Here is a 16,033-nt window from a genome sequence, read left to right on the forward strand (position 1 = left end):
TACTGAAATAGTCAAGATATATATTACACAAGATACAATTTAAGCTAATTCTTTGATTATAAATGGTAATCATTTGCTCATTTGATCTGGTCTCCTTGGAATTAAAAAATCTTTGCTTGTTGACAACAAGACAATGTGTTTAAATTTCACAATGTGTGAAACATCCATCTTACATTTTGGAGCAGGCGCCCAGCCTTCTTCAGTTATGTTAACATGCCACTAGCACTTATCACAATATAAGCCTTAATTACACTTACAAAAAGTGATTCTTACAATCAGAACTCACTTAAACTCTGTGCCTGAGTTTCCTTATCATTAAAATAAGCGTTAGGCAATACATTTTTTTAAATATTTATTTATTTTGGGGGAGAGCACAAGCAGGAGAGGGGCAGATAGAGGGCAACAGAGGATCTGAAGCAGGCTCTGTGCTGATAGGCTGATAGTGGCAAGCCTAATGTGGAGCTTGAACTCACAAACTGTGAGATCATGACCTGAGCTGAAGTCAGATGCTCAACTGACTGAGCAACCCAGGTGCCCCCAGGCAATATATTTCTAAGGTTCTTTTCAGATTTAAGATTGTGCAACTACATGGAAATTTGCTAATCACACCTTTCCAGCCTGGCCTCAATGGAGGGAAGGCTAACATTGCTTACCATTGGTTTGTGCTGGGCAAGGAAGGCATCAGTATCCTTGCACCCTGAATATCAGCTGGGACCTCCCTGCTCTTCATGATACACAGAAGTTAGGCATGAATTCCCTTCCATATTGTGTTGAGGAGCAGGGTGTCCTCCCCAGTATTTCTGCCTGTTCCTCAGAGCTTACATTCCCATGCCACTTTAGCTCCTACTTCCTGCCTCTGCCAAATTTTCTTCACTCCACCTGTACAGCAGTTTAGTGCCTTTTGTTATTTTATCTCCTCCAAACCATGCACTCAGGTACTCATCTTCCACCCCGAGCAGTTTATCAAGCTATTTTTTCCCCTAATGAAGACAGTTTCATATCCTAAGAATATGTAAGAGTACTTATGTTGTTAGGCTTGAAGATAATTTTCTCTCACTTTGCAACACCTTCATTTTATAGGTTTGAGAACTGAGGCACAGAGAAGTAAGTTACCTCGAACAAAGTTATACACAGCAAGGGAGCTCCGTAGACTTGATATGAATCCAATTTTGTATAGTTCTAAAGCTCATGCTTTCTCCTCTGTTCATACACATTTAACACACATCTCACATTAAACATACTCTTATTGACATTTCCTTCCAAAATGTGGTTCCAGTACCCTTCCTGATGCATAAGAGGACCCTTCAGTTAATAACTTACCATAAGTGAAATACTGTATCTCTGGTGGAAGTGTAACTTCACTGAGGTCACTCTCTTGGACATAACTGTCCACATACTGTTGTGCTTTTGTTGCCTGAAGGAAAGCTAGAAATCTGGCTGTGAAAGCAGCAATGAAGATGGAAAGCATCCCAAAGTCCAGCACATTCCACAACTGCAAAATATATTCTCTAGGTCCTTCCAGCCAGAGCTCCTTACACTCAGACCACATCATTCCTGTCACACATGGAAGGTACAGGTTACATTTTATAGCTTAGACTAGCTTAGAGAAGCTGTTATTTTGTCCACTATCAGTCCCCACCTATAAAAAGCTCCATATATAAGGTACCATATCAGGCACCCTGAGGCCCTGGACAAAGTTAAATGGAGGAAAAATGTTCAAGTAAATAAGAATTAGAATTCAGAGAAACATAATTCTACACGTAGCATCAGAAATGGTGCGCACATGCGCGCACGCACACACACACACACACACACACACACACACACACAGGAATATTACTCGGCCATAAAAACGAATGAGATGTTGGATTTGTAACAACATAGACTTAGAAAGTGTACACTAAGTGAAATAAGTGAGAGAAAGAGAAATACCATATGATTTCACTTACATGTGGAATCTAAAAATCAAATGAACAGCAACAATGAAAAGGCTCTTGGAAAAAAAAAAAAAAAAGGCTCTTGAATACAGAGAACAAAGTGGTGGCTGCCAGAGGGGAAGTAAGTGAAGGGATAGAAGAAATAAAGAGCAGTAGGAGGTACAAAATTTTAGTTATAAAATAAATAAGCCATGGAGATGAAAAATACAGCACAGGGGATGTACTGTAATAACATTGTATGGTGACTACATTTTTTGTGCTGAGCACAGAGTAATATGTAGACTTGTTAATTCACTATGTTGTACACATGAAACTAATACAACAGTGTATGCCAACTACACTTTACTAATAAAAATTTTTTAAAAAGAACTTTTGTGAGGTGAGGTAACCAGCATTCTGAAAATGGAAACTCTCCTAAAAAAGACCTCTGAAATGAAAGCCAAAAAAAATTTTTTTTGCAAAAAAATTTTTATTCATCAGCTAATGTCTACTAGATTATCTCACAAGTATTTCAATTAAATATTTGATCATCACAGGTCAGATTTTTAAAATTTACATTTATTCAATAACTGAAGTTAAACATGTGATATATTTATAATTGGGTTCATGTTAGTCGTCAAAATTTTTATTTAGTGGTAAGAGATAACTTTTAGTATTCAAATTATTCAATTATTTTGTTCTACTGCTTATCTTACAATGAGAATGTTGTCACCACATAATGCACAATAACATTTTAAATAAAAAAGGCAATCGGGGCACTTGGGTGGCTCAGTTGGTTAAGCTCCTGACTTCAGCTCAGGTCATGATCTCGTAGTTTGTGAGTTTGAGCCCCGTGTCGGGCTCTGTGCTGACAGCTCAGAGCCTGGAGCCTGCTTCAGATTCTGTGTCTCTCTCCCCCTGCCCCTCCCCTGCTTGTACACACACACACACTCTCTCTCTCTCTCTCTCTCAAAAATAAACAAACATTAAACAAAAAAAAGGCAATTGTTATATAGACACAATGTTTGGTAGAAATTAAAATACTTAACATAGAAAGCTTACCAAGAACCCAGACCATAATTAGCATCTCAGTCCAAGTGAACTGAGTGGTTTTCACCCTGAAGATCTGCTTGGGATAGTCAATAACAGTGATGTTTGGCAGCGTGGTGATGCCTTCGAACCTGTCTGAGGCATTGAACACAAGCAGGCCCAGGAAGATGATGAAAGAAGCAGCATGTGCCACAAACTTCATGAAAGGGCTTCGCAGAATTTTCCCCAGCTGTAGTACAACAAACAAACAGAAAGAAGACGAAGACGAGACTTTTATTTTGGAAATGTCAGCTTCTACTTACGAAAATTATTATACAGGGTAAAAGAAAAACAGATGAAATGAGAATAACTTCAAAATTCTGCCTCTGTTTGTGAAGAGCTATACATTATGAAAATCACTCCTTTTAGGGAATGCTGCCTCCAAGAATTATTTAAGAAGTCTTTAAGCTTCATTGTTTCTAAATATCCAATTTATCTTGGGGGGTAACACTGCATTCACAGATGCATTTCTGAAAATCACAAGGCATATGTTGGTTATTCTTATTTTTCCACGAAAGACCACACAATCCATGTCTAGGTTTTGAGAGCCTAGGAAAAGAAACTCCAAATTGTAGTGCATATGCTTTATTGCTTTACAATTGAAATGTTATGAATTTAGAGACTCATTCATTATAGTTGAAACATTATGTGTTTGTAGCACATAACAAGGCCTTTGAATATTAAAAACCTTACTACTACAGAAGTAAATTTTAGTTCTCACTTGTAAGTCTTTTGAAATCGACTTGTACTTTGTATGATATGAAAAAGGCAGATAATATTAGAATCAAATAAATATTTTATGTACTATTACCTCAATAAGAAGGAGTTATACAATAATTAAAATCTCTAAGTAGGTTAACTTAATTAAGTCAGCCCTGAGTTTGGAAAATCATATAAATAGTACAAAAGCATGTCTGAAGTTCAGAGCATAATTATTTTAAGGTAACTCCTTTAAAGTCCCATGTGATATAATGTCCTTACAAGCCCCATGTTCTAGTAGAAATGAAAAACAATTCTGCCTGTCCCAAGGGCTTCTGTAGCCCAAGAAAAAGGTACATTTGGTTGATTTATCAAATAAGTTCTCTAGTCTACATACTCAGAACCAACTTTCAAACTCAGTCTGTGACCTTAAAAAGTACCAAGGCTCACATTTAAGAGACGGCAACTTCAAACAAATGTTTTTGCATGTCCAGAACCTTAATTTGATGTCAACAAATAACCGAAGAATGTTAAGCATTTCTGGAGTTGAACATGAATGCAGACAGACAAATGTCATATTTTCCATATTAGACATAGAAAAATAAACACCACATTTACATATTGCTGTGCTGTTCTGCAGCTGCAAAGAGGCACATTTGGGGTAGCTTATCCGTAGCACACAGTGATTTCTTGAGAGTTTCCAAATCTGTTTCTCATAAAGGCTGATCTTTTAAAACTTTAAAGAACACGAAAATAAAGCAGCATGCCTATCGTGAAACTAGGATATACGTGGGGGATTCTTGCTATGTTGTCTTCGGTGGTATGTGGCAGGTATAAATGTGGGCTCCAGAAACAATTCTGTCCTTTCCCCTCTCTGGGGGACACAGAGTTCACTATACTATTAGCTGCACTTTTGTAAGTGAAGAGAAAAAAGGAATGGACTTCCATGTTTTCACTGATTAAGCGGTCCTAAGAGGCAAACACTTAGAAACATCAACTTTCCTATTCGTTTCCCTCAGAAAGGGAAATTATTTGTGTGGGAAATGATTTTTGCTTTGATGCATGCTCTCTTATCACTTACAGATTTTAGTCCTTAGTGCTTATGTATTTGAGGAATCGTAAGGTACTTTTCCATGATACAGAACAAAGGAACTTAGTCAACTCATCAAACCTTATCAAAATGACAAACTTTCTGCCTTAAATTGCATGGGCAGCTCAACAATGAAATGAGATGGATGAATACGTTCACACGTGTATGGTGCCTGCAGAGCAGGACTCACTCTGCCAGGAAGACTATGCAGCCAGAGAGGTGACGGATTTCCAGGATCATTGTAAGTGGCCTTGACTCATTTTTCCTGAAACTGCCTCTGATTTAAACAAAACCAGATCTCAGAATATATAAAAGCAGGATTAAAAGGACCTCAAAACGGCTTATTCTCCCTGGCGGTGCCCTTTATTAACCTAATACAGATCCTGTTAGCATGACTAGTATGCCTTCCCATATCCTGTTCAGAGGATCTCTTAGGCACAATTAAACTGAGTCTATACTAGCAAGTTGAGAGAGGGATGAAGATAGTGAACAAAGTGATTCAAGCAAACTAAACATAAACAATCTAAAAAATCCAAAGACCCCAAACCCAAATTCTACTTTTTTTTTTTTTTTTTTTTAAGAATCTTCTGAAGGAACAAAAGGCAGGGGGCTGGGGGGAACCTGGCATGCACTTTCTTGAATTCTTTAAATTAACACCACTGTTCGTGACTGTGCTTGATACACTGAGCCTCATATCTCTTGACAGGTTCCAATGAGTTGCCTTTCCAGTTCTCAGGTTAACTTCCTTGGCACCACTGCAACAGGACTGTTCTAAACGCAGGCCAACTCAGTTGACGCTCTTGATTTATTAAGCTGTCCACAGAATCAGCAAAAGTGCTACTTCACGCAAGCCGCTTTCCCTCTTGACCACCATGCGGATTTTACCTTAAGAGCCTAAGTATTATATGCCTTCAAATGTGATCTATTCCACAAGTACCAAATCCTTTTTCATCTCTTATTTGAATTGATCCAGTCATTAAAAAGCAGACCTTGTGTCCCTGAGTGCATTAACATTCAGGGTAAAACTGATAAGAGCCTTAAGTAGGAAGCTTTTTCCTTCTTCATCCCCAAAACACACAGCACACCAACCACGGAGGAAATGGATGTAGAAAAACATGTACCCTGCTGCAAGGTGCAATCCAGTAGCCGATGGCAAGAAATGGAAGGCCCAAGGCCACCACCAGCACAACCAGACACTTGATAGCTATGGTCTGTTCCCGCAGGCCTGAGAGGTTCTCATACCAGATTGTCAAGAGCTGCTGCTGGCAGTTGGGGTGAGCCACAAACTGTTGGCAGAAAGAGAGGGGGAGAAAGAGGTAGGTTACTATCATTAGGGATACCTCAACTACTGAATGCATAATCCTAAAGATATTAATGTACACTTTTCCAGAATATAGGCACTAGAGGGTTCTGGTAATATTTTCCTTTACCTTCCCTCCATTTTCCAAAATTGCTTCAGAACTAATAGTACTTAAGTGGAAACAAGAGCACAAAATTGATATCATCCTTAATCACATTTCTTTCTGATTGAAATTCTCCATAATACACAGATTCCTGTCCATAATCTGGGTGACATATGCTTTCCTTTGTGAAAATGTGTCCCATCTTGTTGTCTGCCAGCTTACTTATGTTCAGTTCAAAATGGAAAAGAATTGGCTTATATTAGACTATAGCTAAAAAAAGAAATGTGTTAAGTTTCATAAGTAATTCCTAAAGTGCTACATGTATGAAAAATATACATACATATACGTATGTACTATCACTGCAAACTGCAAAGATCTGCAAAAAGCCAATGAATCTGCAAGAATTCTGCTTGGTTCGCACTTACACTGCCTCCAGGCACTGGCAGCAAATGTCCCTTCCTTCCTATTTCAGTAATCTGTCCTCTTTTTATTGCTGCCTCTATCACAGGTTAAAAAAAAAATTATCTCCAACAGTTCTTTTGTAACTACAATTGTAACCAGGAAAACTGAGCACATTATACTTACTTCAGCCCTGCCATTTTATTCTATTTTGTTGCCATCTGACTTTGCTAAATCATCTGCCAGTATCTATTCTGATGGACTGGGATTTTGCTAAAGTCCTGTCCTTGTTCAGGTAGCAAAATGTATTTGTAGTCAGGCTCATGTAAAAAGGTCCCTACCCTAACAGGTGCCCATTTGTGGCTGGATATGCCTGTCTTTGAATGGCCAGGTGCACTTTGCCCAAGCTTGGAGATTATTCAGGGTCATTCACAAATCAACTATGAGTGCCAGCTTACATATATTTTTAAAGAGTGTTTAGCAACGCAAAAATCAAGGTATCATTATCTTCTGAAAAACAGAACAATAACAATGAACCTGTTAAGAAGTACTCATGAAATGTTTTTACAAACTCTTAGAGGCAAGGAAGGCAGCTCAGTTCCTACTATGTGAAGGGTTCATCTTTGATCAAGTTCTAGTTAATGATCTTAATGATTCTTAGCAACTCCAGGCAATTCCTCAAGTTATTCGGCTAATTACCAATAAATACCACACCTATAAGGAAATTAATGGGTTTCCACTTACTGGTGTATTGTTTCCCATTAGCTCTTCTAATTAAAAAAAAATTAATAAAATTAAAAAAATAAAACCTCATCCCCCAGCGTAGACAGTAGAGATGCAATTTCCCCTAACCCCCCACTTTTGCCCCTATGTGCATTGCCCTCTGGGAAGTCCACTGATGATCACTCTGGTGACTGCTGTGCCACAGGGCACAAGGGGCTCTTGACACCTGCTGGCAGAAGTGGTAAGATGAATTTACAAATATTAGATTTGAAGTACTTCACTGAACTTATTTCAACAATACAAACTGGTAGGATTTGGGAGATTTAAAGTACTATAAAGAGGATGCTATCTTTTCTAGCTTAATGAGTTCAATGTGAAAAAGCAGATTTTACCTTAGAAGTTTCTTTCAATTCAATTATAAAAGTCCCAGGTCCTAAAGCTCACTGGTCATTGCTAGCTGCTAAGTCTGTAATTAGAACTCCTTTCCAGACTCAAGATTCTGTTACTCTTTCAAAGTTCTGATTTTTGATCAATACAGTCATTATTTGAACTCATGATAAAATATGATCAAGGTTGAAAGCCCTGGAATCTTTGTGACAACTTTCTAGGATTCTTGTTGAGAACTTTGCCAAACTTCCACTTCTGCCCCTATACTCTACTGAATCATTTCCTTCCTGCTTTACCCCTCCTTCTGTGTTAAATCCTTATCCCCTCTGAGTTCCTAAATGTACCATTCATTCATTCACTCTTCAAAATGTTGTAAGCTCTTCCTATGAATCAGGCACTCTGTTAGGCATTTGGTAGAAGAAGGTGAAAATGGAAGCATCAGTGCACATTAAGTGATTAGGGATTCCTGTTCTACAGCACACAGTAAGCTCTCCATAAATGTGGGGAAAAAATGGAGACAGACTTCTTATGCTTGCCAAGATAAATAATCAACATTTAAAATAGTACTAATTTGAGGGGCACCTGGGTGGCTCAGTCGGTTAAGCCTCCAACTTCATCTCAAGTCATGATCTCACGGTTTGTGGGTTCAAGCCCTGCATCAGGCTCTGTGCTGACAGCTCGGAGCCTGGAGCCTGCTTCCAATTCTGTGTCTCCTTCTCTGCCCCTACCCCACTTGTGCTTTCTGTCTCTCAAAAATAAATAAACATTAAAAAACTAAAAAAACTAAAATAATACTAATTTGAAAGTTGGAGGGTTTACATTTGGACAGATGCAAATAAAAAGCAGTCCTATGACTCCAGCTAGGCTCAGCTTAGGATGGGGAACAGTGCATTCAGAGAAATCTACAGTGGAGATGATATCATCAAATTAGATTGTCGCTTAGGAAGTCAACATGCACTTTTTTATAGGCCAAGGCTTTCTGCAGGACAGAAAATCCCTATGAAGTTAAGAGACAGGTGGACGTGTACCCATGTAAAATTGATGGACAAATTTCCCTTTTGAGTGTCCGGCCTTTCTTTCTTAGGTTTTAACCTCTTAAGGACAAAAATATTAATGTTGCAATATGGCTTCCTCTCCTTGCTCCTCCTCCTCCAGTTAATCTTCAACTTTGAAGATGTGCTTTATGGCATGAATTACATTGTATAAGGGTTATACAGCCCTTAAAGACTTGGTGGAAATCAATCATTCCCATATGGTATTATATAATGATCAATATTTGACCCATTGTGACTTGTACAATATAGTACAAAACCCTAATATATGTTAAATATTAGCCAAAACTGTGGTGTCTGCAGTTTAGTTGTCACACTTTAGAATTCAGCTTAAAGGGGCGCCTGGGTGGCGCAGTCGGTTAAGCGTCCGACTTCAGCCAGGTCACGATCTCGCGGTCCGTGAGTTCGAGCCCCGCGTCAGGCTCTGGGCTGATGGCTCGGAGCCTGGAGCCTGTTTCCGATTCTGTGTCTCCCTCTCTCTCTGCCCCTCCCCCGTTCATGCTCTGTCTCTCTCTGTCCCAAAAATAAATAAAAATAAATAAATAAATAAATAAATAAATAAATAAAATTCAGCTTAAAGGTATATTTCCTATATTATTAATTCTACTCTCTTCTTGAGATAGTAATACACCAGCCTATGGTATCTGTTCATTCCTTTCAATTCACAAGAAAATACAAATGGATATTTTCCTCTAATAATTTAAAATCCTAATGCAAGTACACAAGGAACATTTTTAAAAAATAATAAAATCAATACAACAGTAACAAGTGAGGGCAAAAGAGTTAATCCCTCTAGGAGATGAGTTTTTCTCTTTTCAATGACTTCAAAATAGGGCAGTGACCTTTATCTCTTAAAATTGTTTACCTTCTAAAAAAACCTCTTGTGCTGTCAGTCCAGTCATAGCCAGTTGGATAAAATTTGTATGCTATTTCCCAACTTCAGTGGACCAGCAAATTGAAATCATTACAAAAATAATGCCTTTATTTGAGGTGTTCTGATTTAAAGGGAGAATGCTTGACACATAAGAAAATCTCAGTCTTTCAATGGAACAAAACTATTGTAGCATTGAGAACAAACATTTTTTTCCCGTGCCAAATGACTAACAGATTGTAAACTGAACCAGTAATCAGGGCAGGTTAATGGAAAACCATGAGATAATTTTCAACTTAAAAAAAATTTCATGTTACATTGTCTTATTATCAAATCAGACTTTACAAGAACTATCTTCATGGAAATACTGTTGTACAAAAACATGTTAGGAACACTCTGTTTTTGTTTTTAATGACATTGTTGAAGGCACAGTTCATACAATTTAAAATGCTGCTGTGAATAAAAGCTACATCATTCAATTTCTTTTTAAAGTTTTTTGAGTTGTGAAATATAAACTGAAAACTTACAGTGTGTAAGTTTTCTGGATTTTGAACCCACTGAGTGCACAATATTCTGTTCTTTCTCAGTGCTGGGCACAAACCTGGCCAAGAGGCTATACAGTGTGGGATTTAGGACAGGCTGGCCAGCACCTGCACCGCACCCAAGGTCTCTGCAGGATATTTAGCATTCTCATTGCAATGCTCAATGTTTGGAATTAAGGAAACCACACTTTCTTCATTCATAGTGGATAATTTTATGTGTATATGTTGCTGCAAGTCTCTCTTTTTTAATGTTTTGAGAGAGAGAGAGAGTGCACACACGCATGTGCAAGTAGGGGAGGAGTAGAGAGACAGGGGGATAGGGGATCTAAAGAGGGCTCCATGCTGACAGCACGGTCCAATGTGGGGCTGAAATTCATGAACTGGAAGATCATGACCTGAGCCGAAGTCAGACACTCACTGACTGAGCCACCGAGGCACCACCATGTGTCTCTTTTCTAGGTGATGTTTCTATAGTTAAATCTAATCCCACCATGGAGAAAATAAGAGCAAAGAAGAAGTCAGGAAATTCTCTTTCTCAACAGCATGGTTTTCCAGATCGATAGTCTATCAACTTCTAGTATCCTTTATCTTTGTCAAGGACTTTCTTAGAATAGCTTAGTAAAGCTCTCATTATTTCTATTGAGGGAAGGGATTGATGTTCATCCTCAAGTTGCAGAGAAGACAGAGGTAAAGACAGAATTAAAACACAGAGCTTTTAGGGGTGCCTGGGTGGCTCAGGTCATGAACTCATGACCCGTGGGTTCGAGCCCCACATCAGGGTCTGTGCTGACAACTCAGAGCCTGGAGCCTGCTTCGGATTCTGTACATCCCTGCCTCTTTGCCTCTCCCCCGCTCATGCTCATGCTCTGTTTCTCTATCTCAAAAATAAATTAGAACATAAAAAAAAAAAACAACTCAGAGCTTTTTGGGAAAGGTAAATAATCCATTATTCAAACAGGAAAATGACATTTTTGTCTAAAAGTTAATTTTCTTGTACTCATTTCAAAAAATTTCATCTTTTGATCTATTCCATTCTCTTTTGTAGAATAACATGGGTAGCTCTACAAACAGTAATAAAATTTACTATCTTTCCAGTTTTATTATTTACCTTAGAAACTCCTCAGAAATGATTCTGAGATGAATGATCTATAAATCCATTCCCTGAGAACACATTATTATTTGTTCCCCACTAGTCGCATAAGATTGCCCATTTCACCAACAGAATTGAGAGTATGAATTTTCTATTCTTTAATAATTTGAGAGAGGGGAAATGGTATTTGTATATTAGGATGCATTTATTACTAGAGGGTTTAAAATTTTTAATTTTTTTTTAACATTTATTTATTTTATTTTTGAGACAGAGAGAGACAAAGCATGAATGGGGGAGGGTCAGAGAGAGGGAGACACAGAATCTGAAACAGGCTCCAGGCTCTGAGCTGTCAGCACAGAGCCCGACGCGGGGCTCGAACTCACGGACCGCGAGATCATGACCTGAGCCGAAGTCGGCCGCCCAACCGACTGAGCCACCCAGGCGCCCCGAGAGTTTAAAATTTTTAAATAGGCTTGCTATCCATTTAAATTTTCTGTGAATTGCCTATTCATGCCCTTTGCTTATTTTTCTATAGGGCTCTAGAAATTTTTCTTAAAAATTTGTATGAGCTCTTTGTAGATTATCAATCCTTGACAAGTCAGAATTGAGAAATTATACCTTTCTCACTTTGCTCTTTTTTATGATCTTTCTGTGTACAGAGGTTTTAAGTTGTATGTGGTTAAATTGTTTACACTTTTGCTTTGTTATTTCTTCAACTGCTTTCATATTAGAAAGTTCTTTCTCCCATAAATATTAAATTCATGTTCAGATCTCTCCCATTCAGGTCTTCCATATTTTCATTTTCTTGACTAACTGCCATCGAGCTCTCTAAGGCCTGGGTAACCTCGTGGTGTGATTCCCAGGGAAGACTGAGCTCTGGGAACTATGAGGCCAGAAAGAAGCCAGTAATCCCAGACCCAGAGCTGGGAGGAGATCTTGAGCACATAGCAAAAGAGACTTTGAGTCTCTTATGGGAAACAGCTGTTACAAAAAACTAGTTTCCTTGGTGGAATTATGAGTTCATTTGAATATAAATTTATTATGTTATCAAGAGGGAAAAACATAACATATATTTTGAAATCCCAATGCCTTGCATGTAGCTGTAGACTACCTCAGTGTCGGTAGGGTTCACACATCATTGTAACCCAAGAAGTGGTTTTACTTAGGAACCAGAAATGAGATAAAGGAAAAAGGAAGCACCAGCAGGGATGGGCATCTTTTCTCTTTGCTAAATGGAGACATGTAAATGTTGAGTGAAGAATGAAGGACATCTTGGAGAGAGAAAAAGAAAGGGAGAAGTGGGGCTTTGGGGGACATTCTAGAATAAATTTTTGTATACATTAATTGAGTGAAGCTTCTAAGTCAAAAAGTTGAATCAGTACTCCCTTTATATCACAAAACAAATGAACCCAGAAATACCTGCAAAGCCCTAAATATCCTTTCAGTTTCAAATGCACTTTTTGTTGTTTCCTGGCAGTAGCTGACTGATAGCAAATTTATTATTAATGACACCTCATACATAATAAGCTATACATCAATTTATTTAAAATTAACATGCCAGGAAGACATTCACTGTCTCAAGACAGTTTGGTTCAAAGAAGCCCATCTACAGATGAGCTGTCTCTGCTAATATGACACTTTCAAAGCAATGATAAAGAACCAGTGACAACTGAAATCAATTCTCTCCTCTCAGGTGCTAAAGAAAAGAGATGTGTACTTTAAGATTTGTGAATAAATGTCCAGACAGTTTTCTAAAAATGGTTTAATATTAATCTTATTCAGTATTATCTTTTTTCCTTCAATATAGCAAAACCTCAACTAGCAAGAATTCTCTAGAGAAAGACAAATACCAAATGATTTCATTCATATGTGGAGTTTAAGAGACAAAACAAACAAGCAAAGGGAAAAAAGAGAGAGAGGAAAACCAAAAAACAAACTCTTAACTATAGAGAACTGATGTTCACCAGAGGGGAGGGTGGGGGGGGATGGTTAAAATAGGTGATGGGGATTAAAGAGGGCACTCCTCATAAGCATAAGTGGGTGTTGTACGTAAGTGTTGAATCCCTAAATTATGCACTGGAGCTAATATAACACTGTGTGTTAACTGGAATTAAAAATAAAAACTAAAAAAAAAAAAAAGAAAGAAAGAAATGCTCTAGGAGGAAGGCAGTCTAGCCAATTTACTTTTAACTGATAATTCCTTGAAAAGTTATTTTACATCAGTATTAACTAAGAATCTTCACATTTCCCTGTCTTTTTAAGTTGAGGAGAGATCTGTGGTTAATAGCTGGCTAAAACCTTGTGAACACTAGATGTGGAAGTTCTCCACTTTGTGGAGTGTGCACACACACACAGAGAAAAGGAAAGAGAGAAAGATCTCCTCATGCTCACTTACTGCTAGGGTGCCAGTACATGCCTAGGTTCCACAGGTCAGAGGCACATGTGCAGACCTGAGTTCTGGGCCTGGTTCTGAGTAAGGTTTCCGGAAGCACAGCTTAGATAAGCTTCTTCTTCCACCTCCCCCCGTGAATCTGTGAGTCTCCTCATATCCCTTACTTTCGGCCTAAATTGGCTATAGTCTGCTACAATGGACTGGAACAAACACAGTGAACATGAAATTTGTGTTTGATGACTAAAGCTAAACTTGCTTAAGAGTCATCATCCTGAGAATGAATTTTCATAATGTAGAAATGTTACTAGCTCATACATGTTGAATAATCACCATGTACTATACCTGTGCTAATTACGTGCATTAGCTCTTATAATCATCAAACAACCGAAAACGTAGTTGCTATTGTGGTCCCTACTTCACTAATAAGAAGACTGAGGCTTGGCCTGGTTGGGTGACTATCCCATGGTCACATAGGGAACACGTGGTTAACTCAGGACTTGAACCCCTGCAAACTGGCTCCAGGGCCTGCCCTCTTAAGCACCATGCACAGAGGACAGAACATTCAGTGATACATGATTAACCAGTTCATAAAATCAGATCTATTCCTGTTAACAGCTTACTTTTGGTGATTTATCAGTTCTCTTAAAATACAACATATATATGTGTGTGTGTGTGTCTGTATAATTATTTATCTAATATATAAAAGCTGTTAGATTCTAGATAACTGAGATTTTTATTACAGTAAAACATCATAGCTAGAATTTTCATGGATTATTTAAAAGCCCCATACAAGCAGCAAATACATACACTTAAGTTTATTTGAAATACCAGAGTAAAAAAGTAATCATAAATCTTATTTCTGGTATTCACAGCTGTGTGACCTTAGACATAACATTTAAGTTTGGCAAACCTCAGTTTCCTTGTAGAAAAGAAATCTCATCATCTATTTTACCTATTATAGGGGAATTGGATAACATAGGCTTGTCACAAGGATTAGCATGACAGTGTAACAGTGCCTTACAAAAATGTATACAAATAACATTTTATTATTTTTAATTGCATTACGAGTGGTTCACAAAATTCTTTTGCATGTCTTAATCCACTGAAATTGCATCAAAACCCTGAGACGGGTAAGAGGTATGATCCTCCTTTTATAGGAGAAAATTGAAGTTTAGAGAAGGTTTATGACTTATTCAAGGTCTTGCAGCAGACAAAAAGTGGAAAGGATCACAGAAGCTAGATATTTGACTCACAACTTTACCACATTTCACTCAATCTCTTTCATGAAGAAAAAAAAATCTATTATCAGTAACATTTATTTTTATTATTTAAAAAAATTTCCTGGGATTATGGCATAGTTGATATGGTGCTGGATAAAAGTAGGCCACTTACCTTTTTGACTTCATACTTAATAGCAAGTTTGACACGACTCAGTGAAGCTTTATGCCTGTGTACCTCTAGGGGCTCTGCTGATTCCAGATCTCCATTCAGAATGGCTTCTACCTCTTCTGAGTCTCGGCAAAGATCCAGCACACCCACTACAAAGTCTTTACATTGCATGGAGAGCTTCCGGTAGTCATTCTAAGAATGAGAGGTTTAAATTCAAGGAGTTTGTTTTAATTCAATGAAAAGTATTTAGAGTTTTTGCGAATTACAAAAAAAGGTCCCTTCTTCTGGGTAGAATTGTCGGTTAGATACAGGCCGGATTTGCCCCCATACACCCTCTTAGCCAATACCTTCCGCAACCCGCCCAACCATATCAGACAGCTCTGTGAATGGTATGCACGTTGGTCCCTGGCTTGTATTAAGAGATGTTGGCTAAATGCTAATGCTGACAGAGCAAAGGATCAAAAAGACTTCGAGCTCTCTTATGCAGATAAACAATAGTTTCCTTAAAGCTGAAACAAAACAATTCCTGTTATGAAAATTGGTTTAAATGGTAAATTTTCTAAGGCGGCAATCTGATATAGAAGATGGACTATATGTGAAAATCATTTGTTCAGTTTATACCATCCCTTGCCTTGCTGGGGACACAGCTTCTCAAAGCGTAATCCTCAAACCAGCGGCGGCAAGAGCACCTGGACATGTGTGAGCAATGTCAATTCTCTGACCCCATCTCAGATGTTCCTATTTAGAAACTGAAGAAAGAGCTCAGCAATCTGTGTAAACACGCTCTCCATGTGTTTCTGATACACATTTACATCTGAGGACGACTGATTTATAGTGAATGTAAAGAGATGGACAGGAGCCAACCTGGAGAGGAGGTATTTTTCCTTGTTTGTCTGAAGGGCACATTATCATGTCCTGCAGAACTGGAAGGAGAGAAATGTCTGATTATATGTAATTGAATTCTCAAGGGTTGCAGAATACCAATACCTGA

General features: G+C 38.1%; 1 protein-coding gene across 2 annotated transcripts in view; it reads right to left on the reverse strand.

Annotated features, from left to right (window-relative positions):
- The window catches only part of TRPC3 (transient receptor potential cation channel subfamily C member 3), a 76,146-nt gene that overhangs the window by 35,221 nt on the left and 24,892 nt on the right, over positions 1-16,033 (reverse strand). For both annotated transcript variants that reach the window (XM_060654256.3, XM_060654257.3), the window contains exons 3-6: positions 15,046-15,234; positions 5,916-6,080; positions 2,979-3,195; positions 1,321-1,554 (exon numbers count right to left, since the gene is read on the reverse strand). In XM_060654256.3, coding sequence (XP_060510239.1) covers positions 1,321-1,554; positions 2,979-3,195; positions 5,916-6,080; positions 15,046-15,234 — 805 coding nt within the window. The remainder of the gene's footprint in view (positions 1-1,320; positions 1,555-2,978; positions 3,196-5,915; positions 6,081-15,045; positions 15,235-16,033) is intronic.

This window comes from Panthera onca, chromosome B1, assembly GCF_046562875.1.
Source record: "Panthera onca isolate mPanOnc1 chromosome B1, mPanOnc1 haplotype 2, whole genome shotgun sequence".
Lineage (NCBI taxonomy): Eukaryota > Metazoa > Chordata > Mammalia > Carnivora > Felidae > Panthera > Panthera onca.